General features: G+C 38.2%; 1 protein-coding gene across 1 annotated transcript in view; it reads left to right on the top strand.

The window, feature by feature from the left end:
* Positions 1 to 20,908, top strand: part of ASB4 (ankyrin repeat and SOCS box containing 4) — a 53,131-nt gene that overhangs the window by 23,149 nt on the left and 9,074 nt on the right. Inside the window, exon 3 of the mRNA XM_025380118.1 lies at positions 17,848 to 18,338. Within this exon, the coding sequence (XP_025235903.1) occupies positions 17,848 to 18,338 (491 nt within the window). The remainder of the gene's footprint in view (positions 1 to 17,847; positions 18,339 to 20,908) is intronic.

The following is a 20,908-nucleotide window of genomic DNA, read 5'->3' as shown; positions in this document are numbered from 1 at the left end:
TGAGGTTGCACATTGTTCTCCTTATTTGAAAAATGAGGAATCACAGACTCAGATAAGTTGAATCAGGCCTCAGTTCACAAAGCTTGTCAGATTCGAGCCGATCAAATTTTATTTGTTTTGGGTCTGTGATGCTCCCACTGTGTCTTGCTGGAAATTGTATAATGCTTATCCTTCTGGGACATTTGGCTAATTAAAAAATTAGGAGGAAAGACTGTGCTAAGCTAACACTATCTAAAAGAGAAACTTAAATGCTATATCAGAATTCTATTAGCTTAAAAAAATCAACTATCCTAAGATTTTTAAAAGGCTTTTCTTAAAAAAATAAAAAAGACAGCTGGGTATATTCGAAGTGTGTTTAATTAAAAGACATGAAAAACTGTCGATGTTTCTTCTGAAATGAGTCCCACCAAGGCAATTGTTTATCCTCATTCTATCGTTTTCTCACATGAAGAATTGGAGTTGCAAAGCACACTCTCAACACAGACACTGATCCTTTCCTTTTAAGTATCATGCCTTTATTTTGGTTTCTGGACTTGCTCCAACAAAGGTGTAGATAAGTGGTTGAAAAAGATATATCGAAAATCCATTAATTCATTTTCCTTAAAATTAAACTCTTTAATTAAAAGCAACACTTTGATCAATTTCTAATTTCTACCTCCAACAATGTAATATAGCAAGGTTTAAAATAATAGAAATAACTAGGTGTATGTTAAATATCCCTGTCACTAACCTTAGATGTTAGCATTTTTCTTTTTTTCTCCAAACACTAATTGTTTTGGTCTCACCTATACGACAATTTTAGGTCAATTTTTTTCAAGTTTGGGTTGCTTACTGCAGCCAGGTGATTCCCAAGTGCATTTTCAGAGGAGAAGTAGTAATCACAGCCTTCTTTCCCACCTGTTAGCATTATAGGTCTCCTTCTCTGACCGACTCTCTTTAAATTCTACAATCAAAAACCATATGTGTCTTCTGTTCTGAGTTTTCAGTCTGGGTGTATTATCTTTGTTTTATAACTGGAAGCATCTGAAACCGGAAATTAAAGGATGAAATTTCCGTGGGCCTGTACTTCTTTATTTATTTTCTATCAGCACTTTTTCTTTAATTTGTTTCTTACTTAGGGGAGCCTGGATCTTATTATCTTCTGAACATTTAAAATACCCATTTAGCAAAAGATATCAGACTTAAAAACAGAAATGCAAGTGTTTTCTTTGTCATCTCTGTAAATAATAACTTATGGAAGATAATCTAAAGAATTTTAGAAGGTTTTTCCATTAAGCTAACCAAGAAAACATACAAATAGGGGAAATGATGAAAGCTCAGAATTGGATGCTAAGAATCAAGCACATGCCAGCTTCTTGAAGTTTTTACTAATTAGAAAGCTAATGGAGACAGAATAACGGTGGACCCCTCTCTTTTTCAAGACAAAACATTTTGCTGGCAGCCAGCCCCCACCAAGAGCTACAAAGAAGTGAACGCTGCAGGGAAGGCCCAGTTAGGGAGTCCGCTGAAAGCAAATCACTCCAGCCCCTTTTGCTTTGTTTTCTTGAGGCCTCAGAATTCTCGCAGCCCTCAGCAACACTCTTCAATTAAGAGGGCCACACCAACCAAAGCCCTGGGTGGTAAGAGGAGGAAGTACACGCACTTCTTGCAAGCATAGTTGAATTAACCTGGGTGGGGCCAGGAGGAAGAGCCATGAAGAAAGATCGGCTTGGACTTAATAATTAATAATAACCCTGTAATCACAGCTTCTAGGGAGGCTGAGGCAGGAGAATCGCTTGAACCCGGGAGGCCGAGGTTGCCGTGAACCGAGATTGCGCCATTGCGCTCCAGCCTGGGCAACAAGAGCAAAAACTCCGTCTCAAAAAAAGCAAAGCAAAGCAAAGCAAAGCAAAGCAAAGATAATAATAACAACAGCTGGATATGGCATTTATTTTGCACGCTTGGCACTTTGTCTATGCTTTCACTAATCCTCACAACTATCCTCTAATGTTAAGACTGTTATCCTAATTTGCGGATTAAAACACTGAGCTTGAGACAAATTGCTTAATAGTGAAATCAGGTTTTGACCGCAGTGACCTTACTGCAGAGCTCTCGTTTTGTCCACTAGGTGGTGCTGCCTTCCCTTTGCTGCTTAGAGTCCTGCTGGTAATGTAACTTAGTCTTGGGACTGCCTTAGGGGACTTTGCTGTTGTTGCCTTATTCTGTGAATCTCATCTCCACTGTAGACTGTATATGTCAGTCAGCAAACCTGCCACTCCCTCAGCTTCTTCTATAACTGCCTTGCTCACAGTCCCTGATGAAGGGGAAGCACAGGTGCTATCTTCTGTAACACTTGATCCTTCCATGCTGTAGCCTATTAGACAAGGGGTGGTGTTCAACCAAGGGCTGGTTAGGAGGCTTGGACATGGCTTAATATGAAAAAAGGAACTCAAGTACAGTGCTTAAAACTGAAGGTTCTGGAGTAAGACACACTGGGTTCAGACTTTGACTCTTCCACTCATGAGGGCAAAATTTAACTTCTTTGAATCTTATCCCTCACCTACTAAATGGGGCTATGGATAATTCAAGTTGATTCTAGGGAACTCCAGCAAGGCTTTACGGATTATGTAAGGCTCTTTTCCCCCATCCCTGGACCTGTGAAAGTATCTTTGTGTTGTCTAGAAATGCATTTCCCAAAGTCCACTGTATTAAACAATGATTCTGGAGCTGTTAATAGGTGTTTCAAAAAGAGAATTCCCTGGAAAAATAAGTCCTGGAAAACCCATGTTAAACGGGACAGACTTCCTCATCATAAACTTCTCAGAATCCTTCATATGCTAATGTGAATTGTAAAGATACAAAGGTACATAGAATCTACACATTTATTTAACCACAGCGCTTTTGTTTTTAATGCATCTTGCAATACTAATATGCCACAAAGCACACTTTGGGTAATGCTGGCTTAGAAGAATGAAATTAGGGCCTGTAGCTAGAAGGGGAACTCATATTTGGTGCAGCAAGAACTCCATTTAGCCCTGTGTACATCAGTCTTCTTTCCAGCTCCTCTTCTGAGGGCAGATTCTATCATTGTGTTAGGCAGAAAAAATGACCCCCAAAGATGTCTAAGTCCGTATCCCTGGGGCCTGTGATTATATGTTACTTTATATGGCAAAAAAGCACTTTGCGGATGTGATTAAATTAATAACTTTGAGATGGGGAGATTATCTTGGATTATCCATGTTGGTCCTGTCTCTTTAAAATCAGAGGACCTTTTTTGGCTATAGTTAGAGGAAATGTGACTATAGAAGGAGGGTCAGAGAGATAGGATGTGTAAGGGATTCTACCCACCATTGTTAGCTTTGAAGAAGGAGGAAGGAGATCATGGTCACGAAATGTGGGAAGCCTCTAGAAGCTGGAAAAGGTGAGGAAATAGACTCCTCTATATATTCTGTTTGACCTCGATCTTAGCCCACTGTCAGAGTTTTTTTTTTTTTTTTTTAAGAAATCAAGCCAATAGAATGTATGTGTATGTATGTGTGTGTGTGTGTGTGTGTGTGTGTGTATGTTCAGAGAGGGAATGATTTATTTTAAGGAATTGGCTCACGCAGTGTGAAGGTACAAGTCTGAAATCTGAAGAGAAGACCAGTAGGCTGGAGAGCTAGGAAAGAGATACAGTCTGTTGCCAGAGCCCTTCCTTGCTTATGAGAGGTCAGTCTTTGTTCTACTAAGACTTTCAACTGAGTGGATGAGGCCCACCCACATTAAGGAGAACAATCTGTTTTTAACTCAAACTTTGCTGATTTACATGTGAATCTCATCCAGAAAAACAGCATCACAGAAACATCCAGAATATTGTTTGACCAAATAGCTAAGCAGCATGGCCCAGTCAAGTTGATACATAAAATTAACCATTACATCCACTGAGACTTGTGTCAGACTTCTGACCTGCATAACTATAAATAATCAATTTGTGTTGTTTTCAGCTGCCCAGTTTGTGGTAACTTGTGACAGAAGCAATAAGAAGCTAGGACTCTCACCTACCCATCCTAGGCACCCTAGGCATCCTAGGCATTACTATCTGCTATAATGTAAGTGACTTCCTTTTGAGGACTTGGTCATCTGTCTCTCAGTTCTGGTTCATTTCTTTAATTCTGCCATCATCCACAAAGGATTTTGATGCTGACATAAATTACCAGTCCAAAATCACCCTCACAACTCCTGGACCTCCACAATTCTAACAACCTGCATTTCACTCCAGGTCAGCTGTCCACTCACATGATCTCATCCTTGGCCCTTTTATGTCGCTCCAGTATTTTCTCTTCTTATCTTTCCATCATTCTCTCTCAGTTACACCGCACCAATTCTTTAATGTCTTCATGACTCCAGTTCCTTGCCCCTTTTTGTATACAGGTCTCTCACCCTCTCTTAATTTCATTTCTTTCTCCACTCAGTCTGGGCTTCCTTTGTTGATTACTTGAATTACTGTCTCACCGATACTATCACTTTGCCACAGTACAATCCTTCTAGATTAGCACAGACCATATACACCTCTAATACACCGCTTCTTGCCTACTATTAAATCATCTATAAAAATACAGAAAAACTTACCAAACAAAGCCCTTTAGCAATAGCTATGTAAACTAAATATATGAACAAAGTATAAACCAAAGAATGGTGAAATTTCTATTCATTACATCATAAAAGGGAATTAATTTGGATGTCCCTCTTAAACAAAATGGACAGACAACGCCCCCAAGAGTTAGAGGAAGAGGTTGACTGACAGGTTCAGTGTCTGGCTTCAGGGTACACAAATTCTCCCTCCCCTTAAATTCATCATTCTGACAGGCATGCAACCTGTCAGGTATTCAAAGAGACACTCTCAGATGATTAGTCACTGCCTGTCTTACCCATTTCTCAGTGATGAAGACGGTACAAAGAAGCGCAACCTGGAGTCCACGAAAATATTCCGGCCCAGCAAAGAGGGAGCCTTACCCTGACTATGCAGGGGAAGATAATTCTGAAATGGTCTTTCTGCAAGAAACAGACAAAAATTGTGAAGGCTTTTGCTTAATTCCATCCAAAGTGTGAAGGGGACTTGGCCTCTATGAGACCTAAGGAGACGATGGACTGAAATAAAGGCAGAAATGCAAAGGGAGCTGGAGAAAAAAAAACTTCCCTCTTCCATTCACCTAAGGGGCTGTTCTTAAACCTTTATATAGCCATAGCCCTAGTTTCACCAGCTGGTGAAGTAGACGGTATCACACCTAGGTACCCCTGTGTTTAACAGCTGTGGTCCTCCACATACTGTGTTAGCAAGGAATGTTGTTTCTTCAAGGTACTCCTTCCTGATATGAATTCCCAGCAGAGGCAACCGCTGTCCAAGTAATTGTTCTTCCTTTCTTTTTTCTCTTCCTTCCTTCCTTCCTTCCTTCCTTCCTTCCTTCCTTCCTTCCTTCCTTCCTTCCTTCCTTCCTTTCTCTCTCTCTCTTTCTTTCTTTCTTTCTCTCTTTCTTTCTTCCTTTCGACAGAGTCTCATTCTGTCACCAGGCTGGAGTGCAGTGGTGTGATCTCGGCTCACTGCAACCTCCGCATCCTGTGTTCAAGCAATTCTTCTGCCTCAGCCTTCTGAGTAGCTGGGACTATAGGCATGTGCCACCAAGCCCAGCTAATTTTTGTATTTTTTGTAGAGATGGGGTTTCACCGTGTTGGACAGGATGATATCAATCTCTTGACCTTGTGACCCCCCCAACCTTGGCCTCCCAAAATGCTGGGACTACAGGCATGAGCCACTGTGCCTGGCTGCAGTTGCTCTTTATGTAAGGCACTGGTTGTAGAATAAACCCTGGTATTCCCCCTGGACTAAAGGACTCCTTTCTTGTTATCAAAGATGCTGGCTGCTCCAGAGATGGGCATCATCACCCTTGCTTTTGCTGCTGTTACTGCCACTCAAAAATGTAGGCTCACTGTTGCTTGACGAATTCCTTCTCATACAAGTGGCTTCTGATAACCCAATGCCCCATTGGTACCACTCTCCTTCATGCCATATCATCTCCCTGTTTCACTCCAGTCCACCTCCATGAGCCAGGGCCATTCACCTCTACCCCTAGGGCTGGTCCAGGCCTCCTCTTGCCTTTGAGTCCAGAACAGACAGAATTTTGTCCCTGAGTGGGGGAAGAAGTCCTTATCACTTTATCCAAACTTGTACCCTCTGAAAACAATCAATCTTCCTCAGGATTAACCTCTTTTTCAGTTGAATGATAATAGCAGCATTAATTTCCTTCAGTGAAAACATCTCTCCAATGATAATATATGGTCTGATTTCATGAGCTCAACAGATTAGTGCAAAATAATATAGTAATGGTACATATTCCAAAGTCTGAGTTATTCAGTCTTATCTATGGTTACTTTGCAAAATTTTAATCAATAGTTTTTTGGAATTAAAAAGATAAAAAATAAAATAAATGCAGGGTGACTGAGCTCAGTGTCTGCATCTTGGTTATTCTCCAACAGCACGTCTAGAAAGAGATCTTTTCTTTAAGGTTGAGTAAATTAAAAATAAACAAAATGATAAATAAACATGGGTTCAATGAAAAAAATGTGTCTCCCAAAGGATGAGAAGCAATATTCTGAGGAGTTGGCAGTAAGCTTTGATATGAAAAAGATTTGCTTCAGGAGACAGGGGAAATAGTTTGTGATATTTGCTTCCTGTTTTCAATATGGCTTAAAAAATACAAGTAGCTGTTAAAGAAGAAGAAACTCGTTATGAGAACAGACCAAGTGTCAAATAGTTTGGTTTAATAAGCATTTATAAAGCCGAGCTGTTTTCCTATTCCTTCAGTGGTGTTTGTTCAGTCTTATTTGCCGGATCCGTTACTCTTTTCTATGTTTAAATGTTTGCATGTCCTAGGCTCAGTCTAAGAGGCCCTTTTCTCCATCTGAACTCAAGCCTGTGTGATCCCATCTGCTCCTATGACTTCAAATGTCATCAAATGGTGTTCACCAGCTTGGTATCTCTGGCTTGAGCCTCTGCTCTGAACTCCAGACTCATCTATCCAACTGTATATAATCTGTCTCCACTGGACGTTTAGTTATCCTCTCAAGCTTTCCATGTCCAGAATGAAGGTGTTTCCTATCCCTGTGTTAATGATCATTTGCGTGGTTTGTTCTTGTAGAAATGTCTGTTTATATACTTTGTCCATTTTTAAATTGGGTTATTTGGCTTTTTCTATTGAGTTGTAATAGTTCTATTTTTTGTTGTTATTGTTGGAGACAGGTTCTCACTGTTGCCCAGGCTGAGGTGCAGTGGAGCCATCATAGCTCACTCTAACCTCAAATTACTGGGCTCAGGCGATCCTCCTGCCTCAGACTCCCCAAATGCTGGGACTACAGATGTGAGCTACCATGCCAGGTCTAGTTTTAATAGCTCTTTATGTATTCTAGACACAAGTCTTTTCTTATATATATGATGATATAATTTGGGGAGCTGTCTTCACAGATAAAGAGAAAATTGTAGTTTTGATTGCTCAAGGAAGTTGTGCATAATAGGAAGTGCAAGGAGCAAATGATGACACCCAAAGTGAAGCAAAAATTTAGGGAGTGGGAAGAAAGAAATAACAGAAAAATCATCTCGGATTTTGTTTTCAGAGAGGGAGAAGAAAGCACACCCAAGAAAACTGAAAAAAAAAAAAAAAAAAACAGAAGAGAATTTCAAGAAATGAGTCATCAATACCATTAGATGTAGTAGAGAAGTGTGGTAACTGGAAGGTTGAAAAATATAGATAATCAATTACACGCCACTAGTGATCTTCGTCTGAACAGTTCCAGTGGAATGTGGGGACAGAGGCAGGGTTTGTTGGACTGAGGAGTGTATGGATGGTGAGACAGTGGATGCAGAAAACAGAGACTGTCCTTTCCAGGATTTCAAACAAAAAGCAACAGAAAGAAATTGGAGGTTAGCTAAACGGGAGAAAAGAGTTGCAAAAGCTTAAGTATGCTTAGAAAATGAGGGCAAAGAGTCCATGTAAGTGGAGATGTTGGGTAAATAATACAGATAAGTTACTTGTAGAGCAACATTGTACTGCTGGGTGTATGATCCATTGCAAAGAGGAAGGTGTTGGTCTTAAATTGGAGGAGAGATCTCACTTACCCTAAAATATAAAGAGAAGGTAAAGATGCTGAATTAGTCAGCATTTTTTGTTTGTTTTACCAAAACCCACAGAAACTCAATTCAGCTATGGTAGAAATAACTATCACCAATATCTAGTTATCTTCCACTCCAGGTTCATGGAAGACCACATTTTCTAGTCCCCTTGAAGTTCAGCAGGCATATGTCTCTTCTAGCTAATGACATGTGAACAAAAGAAATGAGAGTGGCTTCCAGGCTTAGACAATGAAAAGTCCATGAGGGATTTTTAAAGCCTTCTTCTCCCCATGGCATTGTGACAGTGGGGCAAGCCTCAGGTAGAGATGGTGAAGCCATAAGACCGAGGCAGCTCGGAGCCCTGAGAAGTCAAATGGAGGGCCTTGATTCTGAATTGCCCCTTGGAACTGCAGTGCACTATGTGACAGCGAGAAATAAACCTCTGTTGCTCTAAGCCACTGAAATATGAGTGTCTTTACAACAGCATAATTAAGGTTATTCTGGTTAAATCCTAACCTAAGGGAAAAAAATAAACTATACTGGCACTCAAGAAAGAGTCGAATGACCTAGATATCTAAATAAGGGTAAGATAGAGATGAAACTGGGCAACTGGAACCACTAACTCAAACTGAGTCCAACAAGATGATGTACAAATCTTTAACAGGAAGTCCACTGCAGGAATGACCAATGAGATTTTTTATCATTGCCATACAGTTTGCCCCAGAAGGTTTAGAATTGTGAGTGCAAGTGTGTTGAATGGGCATCCATAAAGGTTTCTGAGGGTGACGTCAGGACAGAGATAAAAGGAAGACTTGAGCCAGATACCTATGCCTTCAGGGAAAATGGGAGAGTCACTGGGAGTTTGTAAGATTATAGATAAGAAGAAATAAAGGGTAATTTCACTGGATGACATAAATCTTAAAGAATGAGGTGCACAGGTGAGGAATTAATGGCTCCTGTTGCTCTAGAAGAAGGTAGTTCTCAACCCCAGACTCTAGAGAATGTGAGTATTAGATAAATGAGAACTTAAGGAAAATAGTATTTCATTTAAGATTTCATTTGAGACAAGACTATGGAAGACACAACAGAATATATTTGCCATAGAATGTAGACTGAAAGGGCAAAATTGAAACTAGAACAAAGCAGCCAACTGAAAATATGCTTTGGTGACAGTTCATAACATACTCGACACTGTACAAAATTGCATCCTTGAAAAAGAAGCAGACTTGAGAAATAATTCCAGAACACACAGAAAATGAAAAGTCCTGAATAGAATAAAAGGGATCTAACCTTTGAACAATAGATGTTTCTAAATAATTTGTGCTATGAAAAATAAGCAAGATGATATATGTAAAACTCTTGGTGAGTGCTCAAAAAATAGCAGACACAATTAATATTTTCATAAAAGAACGCAGGACAAATGTGCTGTTCTTTATTTGCACAGAAGCCTATACCAGCCCAGCAGGGTTTTGTACTGAGGCAGGTGCAGATCAAGGTGATGAGAACAAGTGTAAACCAACAAGGATCAAACATCTCACATAAAATAAACAACTAATAAGCATTCTGAACTTCTACCTGAAGTTATAGTAAATGGAACCAAATTCCTTCTCAAATCCTTACTAATAAACCATGATAATATTTTCTCCATGGTCTTTCTGATTTGTCTTAATCCCTTTTCTAAGAAAAGTGTAATTTTTTAAGGTGATGTTAAAAAGGCAGGCATTAGTGATTTATTAAGTTTGAAGTCATGCATTTGAGGACTGGAGTTAAAAATTGTGAGAGGGGATTTTTTTTTCATTGACTATAACTTACTTGATAATTGGTGGGTGGTGAATATTTTAAGCAAAAATGGTTTTATAGTTTTCAATACATAAAGAAGTGTTTTCTTTTTGAATATGAACAATGTATCGAAACAGAGTAGAAGAAAAAAAACCTTCATCTAAGAAACATGCCTTTGTTTAGAGATGAAATGGGTAGGTTCAGTTTTGGTAAAATTAATGAAAACATCTAAACCCAGAAAAACCTTTAATAAAATATTAAATTTCAGTGCTGGGGCATTATATTCAATAACATGTTATAGCCCTGAGTTAAGGAATAATTTGAATTCTGAATTTTGAGAATGTCCCCCAACAGGGGCACATGTGCCTCTGACACGGTGGTGGGTACTGCACTGCAGGATCTTTAAGGAAGTTATGGACAAAGGGAGCAGAAACAAAATATATCATTAACAGTTGTTCGGCTGATCTCTCCACCTCTTCCAGCCAGCTAAGAGACTGAACAAAATGAAAACAATTAACACTCTGTCTACAAACTCAGGTTTATTGGAAAGTATTCAAACAAGCTCAACTGGTGGAAGAATAAAAAAAAAAATAATGCTCTGTTGTTTCAGATCTAATAGAAGACTTGGCTTAAAATGCACCCATCAAAAGTAAATAAGCTGAGAGGGTATTCTGGAAACATAGTGACTGAATACAGAGTATTGCTCATTCTTTTCCAATCCCTACTTCTATATCTTTATCTTAGAAGCTTATTATTTAGCTTTTCATTTACTTTTAATTTATCTGAAATTAAACACGCACTCCCACTCCCCACCCCCCATTCCCATCCACACACACTAGAGATGAAATCTGTGCTTTTACAACTTTGATTGTCTTTGATTCCAATACCTATATTAATAGTCCATTATTTATCCACTGCCACACCTGTCATTACAAATGTTTTCTGTAGGTAGGTCTGTTTCTAGGCTTTACATTCTATTTCATTGGTCCAGTTTTCTCTTTATGCATCAGCACCACAGTATTTTAATTAGTTTGCTTTAATATTTGGTGGGGTAAGTACCCTTATTCACTGTCTTTTCTTTCCATCTTATTCTTTTTTAATTAAAAAAAAATTTCTTTCTCATTCTTTTTACTTCACTTTCCCAAAATTGGTATGTTGTTTTTGCTCTTTACCCTGCAAATTTTGTGGGGAAAAATGTTCAAATTGCATTGAATTTATAGACTAATTCTGAAAGAATTGCCATCTTTACAATAATGAGTCTTTCTATTTATGAACTTAGTAAAACTTTCCATTTATTGTCTTTTGCCTTCAATAAAAATTTTATCATTTCCTTCATAGTAGATCTTTATATATTCTGATTATGTTTTCAATACATAAAGAAATGTTTCCTTTTTGAATATGACCTTTATTATGAAAAATAAATAAGAAAAGCACAACCCAACGAAAAATGGGCAGAAGCTATGAAGAGACAATTCTTACAAGTGAGATTCTGTGGCCTGTATACATATAAGAATATACTTTACTGGTAATCAGGAGAATGCAAATTAAATCAAAATACCATTTAATTGGCAAACACTAAGAAGTTTGAGAGTATCAAATGTTGAAAATGATTTTGAACCTTTAAACTCTACTGATGGACATACAGATTGATATATACACTGATGAATATAATTTAATATGGTTGAAAATGTTCATACATTGCTTCCCGGTAATTCTATTTCTTCCTCTCAAGTAACTACTGCACAATTTGAAAGATACTTATTATTGGGAAAAAGCTAAAACAACTTTACCTTCGTAAAGGAATAGCTAAACTATGGTTTATACAAGGGAATTCTGTTCAGCAGTTGAAATAAAAAAAAAAAAATCAGTTCTCTATTCAAAGATATATTGTGATTATATTGTGATGGATAAAAACTGGTTGCAAAAGTGAGACACAATGTATGTAGTTTTTTAAAACACAAAATAATAGTATATTTTTTAAATGGATACACATACAAATAGTAAAAAGAACAAAAATTTACCAAGCAATGACAAGCATCAGTTTTAGAACAGTAGTAATCTCTGTGGAGGAAAAAAAACATGGGAGGAGAGAAGAAAGAAAAGGGCTAGGGCTTTCTGTAAAATTCACAGGACAAAAGAGAACTACAGCAAATATGGCAATAATAAAATTCAGTCAAATATGGGTATGGTATACAGGTGTCAATATTTTCTGGAATTTTCCCTGTGTTTGACTATTTCATAATTCATTAAAGACTTAGATTTAGTGCTGATGTAATCATAGATATTTAGATGCAGTAACACAGCAGACTTCTCTCTTTTATATATAAACACAAAATAATTTTGAATTTTTAAATAACTATAGAGGTTTCTAGAAATGCAGCTATGGTATAAATCAAGGTGAGGCTGAACTTTGATTTATTCAGAACTTTACCAATAATTTTTCTTATTTTAGAATACCATTCATGATGGCAATGATGCTCGTGGTGTTTGAATTACAATATAAAACACCTCTATCAGTTTGAATATGTAGCTGTTTGGATTCTATGCATGGGTTCGAGCAAATCATATTTCATTATCTCACTTAGGATAATCTTTCCTAAATATTAACATATTGAATTTCACACTACATCACTATAGTTTATTTATTCTATTTGTAACAATCATGAGTTTACCTCTACATGTTAGCCAGGGCATTATATTTATTTTTAAAAGATTATGTGTGAAGGTAGATGTTGCTTTCTATGGCATGCACTGCAGCATAGGAAGTGTCTGGAAGGGTTGGGAAGCACTTATCTGAGTTGGTCCTCCCATTTAGTACCACACAAAGGCTCTTCAAGGAATCAAGACCATCAGGACCGGAAGAGGTCTCCATTTTCTCTGCTGAAATTCTTATCCTGTCTCTGCTCTTCATCCCATTCTCAGTGCACACAAACCAGTGTTTCTTTTGCCTACAGATGAAATCTGAAAATTCCTTCTTCTTTATCATGCAGAGAAAATTTAAATTTTTATCTGTCTCATTTGCTATCATTCTAGACTAGTTCTGGAGACCCTCTTGCAAAAATTAAAAGATTCATGAAGGAACTTCTCCCATTAAAAGTCACTTTATCTCCCCAAGAAACAATGTACTCTGCCCATCTAGAATGAAAACTGCTGCAAATTTTATAGGGTATAGTTTATAGAAATGTAAAGAAAACTTTTTAGAGAAAGTATGTCTGCATGGAAGGACTCCCTACTGTAAGAATGGCAATTCTTCCTAAATTGATATGTACACCAAAATAAAATCCAGGCGAATCAAACGCTAAACATTTTTTTAACATTTATAAAAACTAGATTATAATTAATTGAGATTGTTATGCAACTTATGAAAGGAGTAGGACATTCTGGTACAAAGGAAAAGGCAAGGGAAAACTTGACAATCGAAAGTTAACATCACTGTATTTAGGAAAAATCAAACTGGTTACAATGTTTATAGCAATTATGAGAGCATAAGCTTATATCTTGATGAAGAGCTCATAAAAGTGCAAAGAAAGCAGAACAATTTCAACTAATAAAGATGTGAGAACTAAATTTGGACAATTAACTAAAAAAGAAATACCACTAGTTAATAATTACAGATAAAGTGTCTAAACTCTAATAGTCAAATGAATTTGGATTTCAAAAAAATAAGACTTTATTTTTGCTACCAAACTAGCAAGAATTTCTCTTTAAATGTGTAATATACTGGTTAGTGAAGTAAGTAGTCTTATGCATCACAGAGAGAGATAAAAATGTAACTTTTGGTAGTTATTAATAAAGACCCTTAACATAGTTCAAATGTTTCAGCTTAATAATTCTATTTTGGGGAATTTATTCCAAGGAAATAATCCTAAAACCACATACAAAATTATTAATTGTAGCATTAATTTTAAGATCAAAAGTTTGGAAAAAATCAACACAGTGGGGTAAACTTACTCTAAGGAGTATGTAGTTATTTTATATTATGTTTAAAATGTCTATACGATAACATGGAAGTGCTTCTAAGAGTAACATAAAAGCACTGTTGGTCAGTAAAAATATTAACATGTCTAACTTCATTGGTAATTAGGGAAACCATTCAGATGAAATGAGATATCACTCTACAACGAACAAATTGGCTAAAATTAAATAGACGGAAAATACCAATGTTGATAAGGTTGTAGTACAATGAGAAACCCTCATGCATGGCTTATCAGAGTGTAAGCTGGTACAACTGCTTATCTGACAGTACTTAATGAAGTTGAAGATATGCATACGCAGTGACCCAGCAATTCCACTCATAGATGTAGAGCCCAGAGAAACCCCTGCACGTGAGCACCAGAGTACAAGAATGTGCAAGAATGCCCATGGCATCAGTGCTTGGGATAGCCTGACACGGGTAATGCCCACCTCCAGTTGAATGGATAAATTTTGCTAAAAGACAGATATAATAAAATGAACAAATGAGAACTAAACCTCACAAGGTACATTGTTTTCACCAATACAATGTTGAGTGAAAGAAGCAAAAGAATTTGTGTTTATGATTCCATTTATTCAAAATTCAAAAATTGAAAAATGGAAGGATTTTCTGGGTCTAAGAGTGTCTGATTTCTTGACCAAGGATGTAATTAGATGGTGATGGCTTTATAATAATTTTAAAAAACTGTGCATACTTATTTTTATATACTGTGTAATGTATGTTATGTGTCATCGGTCAAATTGTGTGCCACTCCCCAAAACACACACACACAAAGATACGTTCAAGTTCTAATCTCCAATACCTCAGCATGTGAATTTATTTGGAAATAGGGTTGCTGCAGGTGTAATTAAGTTATGTTAAAATCATGGTAGAGTAAGGTTTTTCCTTATTGCAGTATGACTGGTGTTCTTATAAGAAGATGACCATGTGGAGACACAAATGAGACAGCCAAGTATAATGGGGTCCCCAGAGACCCTCCAACCAACCTGCACACTGGGAGAATGGGATGGAGCTATGGAAGTTCCTGCCGTTTGCAGTGGAGAGCAGCCTGGCCTCTCCTGTTCCTGGGTGGTAACCTGGGATTCAGTCTGTGAGATGGGGCCTGTTAACAGGAACCCCTCTCACTTTGCTGAGAGTCTTTTTCCTTTTTGTTGAATAAAGTCTGTAACCACTCATCCTTCAAAGTGTCTGCATGCCAAATTAACCTGGTCATGTGACAGGAACCCGGATTTTCCTACAACACAGAGACACAGAGAGAATGCCATGTGACGGTGAAGGCAGAGACTAGAGTGATAGGTCTACAAGCCAAGGACTGCCAGCCATCAACAGAAGGTAGGAGAGAGCTCTGAGGCAGATTCTCCTTCAAAGTATTTGGAAGAAACCGACACTAGACACTTTAATTTTGGACTTCTAGTCTCCAGAGGTGTAGGAGAATAAATTTCTGTTGTTTTAAGTACCCAGTGTGTGGTATTTTGTTAGGGCAGCTCTTGGAAACTAATACATTGTATTTTCACATTAAAAATATATTCAAAGCTCCCAGGAATTTATGTTTCTGATCTCTAATTTATTGAATAAATCACAAAATCTAAAATAAAAAAGTAGTCAAATCATTGTACTTTGTATATTTCCTGGAAAAGTTACACTGGCGACATAATTCAAGTATAAAAATAAGGAACTCCTATTCAGAAAAGGAAACCATGTAGCACATCTAGTTGTACCAACAGGTCAAAGATCAATTGTAAATGTCCAACTGCATTAAAAAGTAAAGGATATGGTTTGTTCCAAGATGGCCTGTAAGAATTTCATCCTGACCCTTTGATTCTCTTCCTTACTGGAAATTCTCCAGCGTCTGAAGTGACCCTGCACATGGCTTCTGGGAAGACATTCTCATTCATTCCATTTCACTCTAGAGCAAAGATGAGCTGACCTGAAATAAGACCTGACCCATAACTTCTCTAGGGCAGAATACTGATAAACACAGATGGCTTCATGAAACACCATCTTTGGTTACAGTTCTGCCTTCTACAAGTTACGAATACAGTCTCAGAGTTTACAGAGCAATGTACTCTTGGGTACCTTCCTTGGGGACTGATTTTGTATAGGATATTGAGCATGCTTGTAGGAGTTTTGGCTTTCTCAAATATGTTCCATATGATCAGCAGATGCCATAAATAAGGGCATAAAGGAACAATACATGGTGAACGGATTTTTTTAAAGCTAACAAAATGTAATGTTATCTTTTTACTACTTTCTGGTTTTCATACAGTAAAAGAGAGTAAACTACAGAAAAATTTTCCTTCAGAAAAGTAATATGAGGTAAAATAGAACAGTGATAAGGAATTTCCAAGCCAGGCTATCTGTTTTCAAACCTTGGTTCAACAACGAGGAAGGGGTCCCTGGTGGGCGAGAGCCCCAGGTGGGGAAGAACAATGAACAATTGTTCTGAGAAATGGGAAATCACAATGACTTCTTCCTGGCACAATGACCTTGTTCTGTGGGCACAATGACCTCCTTCAGCACAGCAGCTCCCTCCAGCACAACCCTATAAAACTTCGCTGCAGTTGCACCGTGCCTCTACCCAGTCTCTTCTCTGCTGTGCTGCCGGTTGCAACCTTGCAATGTATTTTCATACTTCTCTAATAAAACTGCCTTTCTTTACCTAGAACTGTCTTGGTAAATTACTTTACCACCTGTGACACTGACCCCAGCTAGTTGCACCTGTGACAACTAGCTGGTTGTACTTTTGGCCAATTATTAAACTCTCTGAGTACAAATTTCTTCATCTGTCAAATTAGGATAAAAACTGCACCTACTGCAAAGGATTACTTGGAAGATTCAATGAAGCAGTATATGAAAAGCATTTAGCCCAGAATGTTGCACATGGTTAAGAGTTTAATAAATACTAGTTACTAGCATAGTAATAGTAATAATAATAATAATAATAATAAGTCTCTACAGACTTGAAGTAGCTATAAAAAATTCCAGGAGAGTTGATTAATTAGAGTTGGCCCCCTAGAGGTCATTTGGTTCACCTCATTAAATTAGGCAGAGAAGGAAAATTTCAGCTTCTTGAGTTGACCGCTCTCACACTTAACATTTCGAATTAGAAAAACAAAATTCACTTAAGTTTTGTAGTCCGTTAAATAAGTGGGTTGGATTAAGTAATTCTAAGGAGTTTTCCAAGCACAAAAAGTTCATATTTCTAACATCCTTTGTCAACCATAAATCAAACATTTTACAGTCTCTGAATCATTTTCTGTCTTTCAGTGAGTATTTCTACTATACCAGCTTCTACACCTTTTGATGAAAAGTAGAACCTTTAGGCTAGTTTGGGGACTAAAGTCGTGTGTGTGTGTATGTGTGTGTGTGCATGCACATGCATATTTGGTGGTGGTGGTACTGTGTTCCAAGAAAGCCTCACAGACTTGGGCAGCCCTAATACTGTAATTTCAGTCAAAGGGATAGGAAATTTCCATACCACTGAAGTTTACTTGCATCAAACTTTTAGGTTCATCTGCTATGAAAGAGAAGAAAAGTATTATTTTGTGGAATATTCAAAACGGTTGATTTTTAAAGAGTCAAAGTTTGTGATATAACATTTACTTTTAATGATATTAGCAAATATCATTGTTATATTGATAAAAACGACTTAGTTATAGAAATCTCTTGGTTTTTCCAAGTCCACCTGGGAGTAAGAAGCAAAATTCAGCAAGGCTCCAGCATTCTGGCACAAATCCTTCCTTCTCCTCCCATGGGTACCTTTGCTGGTTGTCCAGGAGATGGCAATGTTGCTTCAAGGGAATGGCTTCCACCAGGCCCAGGAAGGGAGCCTGGGGACAAAGGGGTTGAGGGCTGGGGATACTATATGGCAGTCAGAAGTTAAAAGAGAAACAGTGAGAAAAGTCTTATTTAATGAACCTTAGGAATAATGACAAAACCCGTTTAAATAATTGTCTTCCTCAATTTCCCTTTATAGGGGCGAATGTGAACATGAAGACCAACAACCAAGATGAGGAGACGCCCTTGCACACGGCTGCCCACTTCGGCCTTTCAGAGCTGGTGGCCTTTTACGTGGAACACGGGGCCATAGTGGACAGTGTGAATGCCCACATGGAGACCCCCCTGGCCATCGCCGCCTACTGGGCCCTCCGCTTTAAGGAGCAGGAGTACAGCACAGAGCACCACCTGGTCTGCCGCATGCTGCTTGACTACAAAGCCGAAGTCAATGCCCGGGATGACGACTTTAAATCTCCCCTCCACAAGGCAGCCTGGAACTGTGACCACGTGCTCATGCACATGATGCTGGAAGCTGGCGCCGAAGCCAATCTCATGGATATCAACGGCTGTGCTGCCATCCAGTACGTGCTGAAGGTCACCTCCGTGCGCCCTGCTGCCCAGCCTGAAATCTGTTACCAGCTCCTGTTGAACCATGGTGCCGCCCGAATATACCCTCCCCAGTTCCACAAGGTGAGGCTCTGCCCAGTGGTCAGGAGGTTGAGGGAGATTCAAATGGCGGCCCTGTCTGAAATCTCCAAGTAACTGAAGCTTGTTTGAGGCTTGAGTCCTGGGCTAACTACTTCTGATCCTCTTTGACCTTCCATTACATACCTAATCCTAGCTGTCTCCTCATCTCATCCTAGTCTAGGTTTGCTTGAAATTGGGTGTGACAGCTAGAATGAGAACAAGAGTAGCAAATAATTTTTTATACCTTGTGTGAACACCAATGCACTGGTGGCTTCCTGGGGGACTGAGGTAAGTCTGCCAGAAAGGTGAATAGTGTTAGACAGGCATACATTTGCCATCTTTTAAACAGAATGACTGATCTAAAGATGACTCAGTCTGCTTTGAAATTAGCTTGTAGCCATGAAAGGGCCACCCGATTTTCCAGTTTAATGAAAGCTGACATTTATTAAGTACTAAAAATTATATTTATTATATATAATAAATAAACACACTGTTACAAGAATTTTGTATCTCTTAATTCTTACAATAATCATACAAGGTATATATTATTATTGCCCCTATTCTACAGAGGAGGAAACTGAGGCACAGTTAAGTGGATTACCTGAGCTTCCACAGTGCCAGTGCCAGGATTCAACCTTAGATATTTTGGTTCCAGCATCTATTCTTATGATATCACACTGCACAGTTTTTCTTAATAACAGTCGTAATCTCAAACAGACTCGTAGGGACCAGTTGCTAACAGTATTGATATGACTAAGACATGGGACCTATCCTCAAGAAGCTTAGAATCTAGCAGATGAGACAAACAGATAAAGGGGTAATTTTAATAGGCTGTGATAAATGATAAGGTAGAAGAATAATGAGTGCTACAGAAATATGGAAGAGAGCGAATTTTGCATAGTTTTTTTGCTGGTAATTTGGAGGCCAAAATGCATTTTATCTGAAAATAAATCAAATAGTACTATACTTAGGATTCTCCCTTACTCTAAAAATTTAACTAACAAGAAGAAGAGTTTGAAGTATACAACAGCTGACTAAGTAGGCCACAGAAAGCAAATTAACAGATGTTTTTCTGAATTCACAGCTTAAGTTCTACTTCTTACCTGGGTAAAATGTCAGGGACTCGTCTGAAGTCCTGCAGTGTGAGGCTCAGTTAGAAGAAAAGTTCTACTAGAGAATTTAAGGGTAGTTCATTCAGTCAGGACAAATTCCAGATGGACAAACCAGAGAACTTTCAAATGAAGATTTGATGGATTCAGCAATTCCTGTGATCTCAGTAAGGAATTTTCTCTTGGTTATCAGGATGTTGATGGAAGATTAACTAATTCTTTTTTTTAAATTGTATGTAAAACCCAGAATGTCATGAATTTTTACAAAACTTTCTTAGAGAACTATAAATGATTAAGACGAGGAATAGAGTAAGAAGAATGTTACCATAACTGTCCTGTGTTGAGCTCTAAATAGGTTTTATACAGATTATTTCGTTTTATTTTTATAATTGACTCTGAGGTAGGCACTGGCATTATTCACATTTAAAAGGCGATTAAGCTAAAGCTAATAGTCTTAATATATTTTCATCAAGTCACACAGAGTAAGTGTCAAATTCACTCATTTGTTTATTTAACAAATATTTACTAGACACCTCCAAAGTGTCGAGCACTGTTTTATTTGCTGGAGGTAGAGCAATGAACCAAAGGCCTTCATGAAAGATACTTTCTAGTGGGAGACAGAAAACAAACAAAACAAAACCAAATAAATATACTCTGATATGTTAGGTACTTGGAGAAAAATCAGGGTAAAAAAAAAAAAAAAGAGAGAGAATGCCAGATTTTGTGTGCTACTTTAAGTTGATTAGAAAAAATAAGGATGTGGAGGAACAAGCCATGCAAACACCTGATGGGGAGGTGTGGAGAGCATTCCAGGCCTAAGGAAAAGCAGGTGAGAGGGTCCTGAGGTAGGAGAGGGCTAAGCATGTTTGAAGGAGAGCAAGGAAGCCACAGTGGCTGAAGTGGAGTGAGCAAGGGGAAGATAAATCCAAGAGGTATATATGTGGGTTGTCTGCAGACCATATATGTGGCCTTGTAAGCTGTGGGAATGTTCTTGGTGTTTTACTCCGCATGGGAGAGGAAGTCACTGAAAGATTTTGAGTTGGGAAAAATAAAAATCTGATTTATATTCTAAAATGATCCTTTAGACTGCCTTTAAGAGAATAACTCTGAGTGGGGGCCAGCAAAGTTGTAATAATTTAGATGAGAGATGAGGGTAGCTTAGACTCACAGCGGAAATAGTGAGGGTGGTGAGAAGCACAGACTTTGGGGTCAAACTTGATTTCTGTCACTTACCTAAGAGTGTGACTAAATAAACTGCTGAAAGTTTCTGGGTCCCAGTTTCTTCCCCTGTTGAATGAGTATACGCTGAATTTATGCCTTGGCGATAATATGCAGACTGAATCCTTCCCCAGAAGGAAGTTATTCCTACTCATAGCACATCACAAATATGCTCAAAGCCCAGAGGATGGTGCCAAACATTTCTTTCCTCTTTCTCTTGGACTTCTTTCAGTCCTTGCAGAGTCT

Source organism: Theropithecus gelada, chromosome 3 (assembly GCF_003255815.1).
Source record: "Theropithecus gelada isolate Dixy chromosome 3, Tgel_1.0, whole genome shotgun sequence".
Taxonomy (NCBI): Eukaryota; Metazoa; Chordata; class Mammalia; order Primates; family Cercopithecidae; genus Theropithecus; species Theropithecus gelada.
Note: the sequence above shows the minus strand (reverse complement) of the source record. Positions and strands in the feature narration are given on the sequence as shown.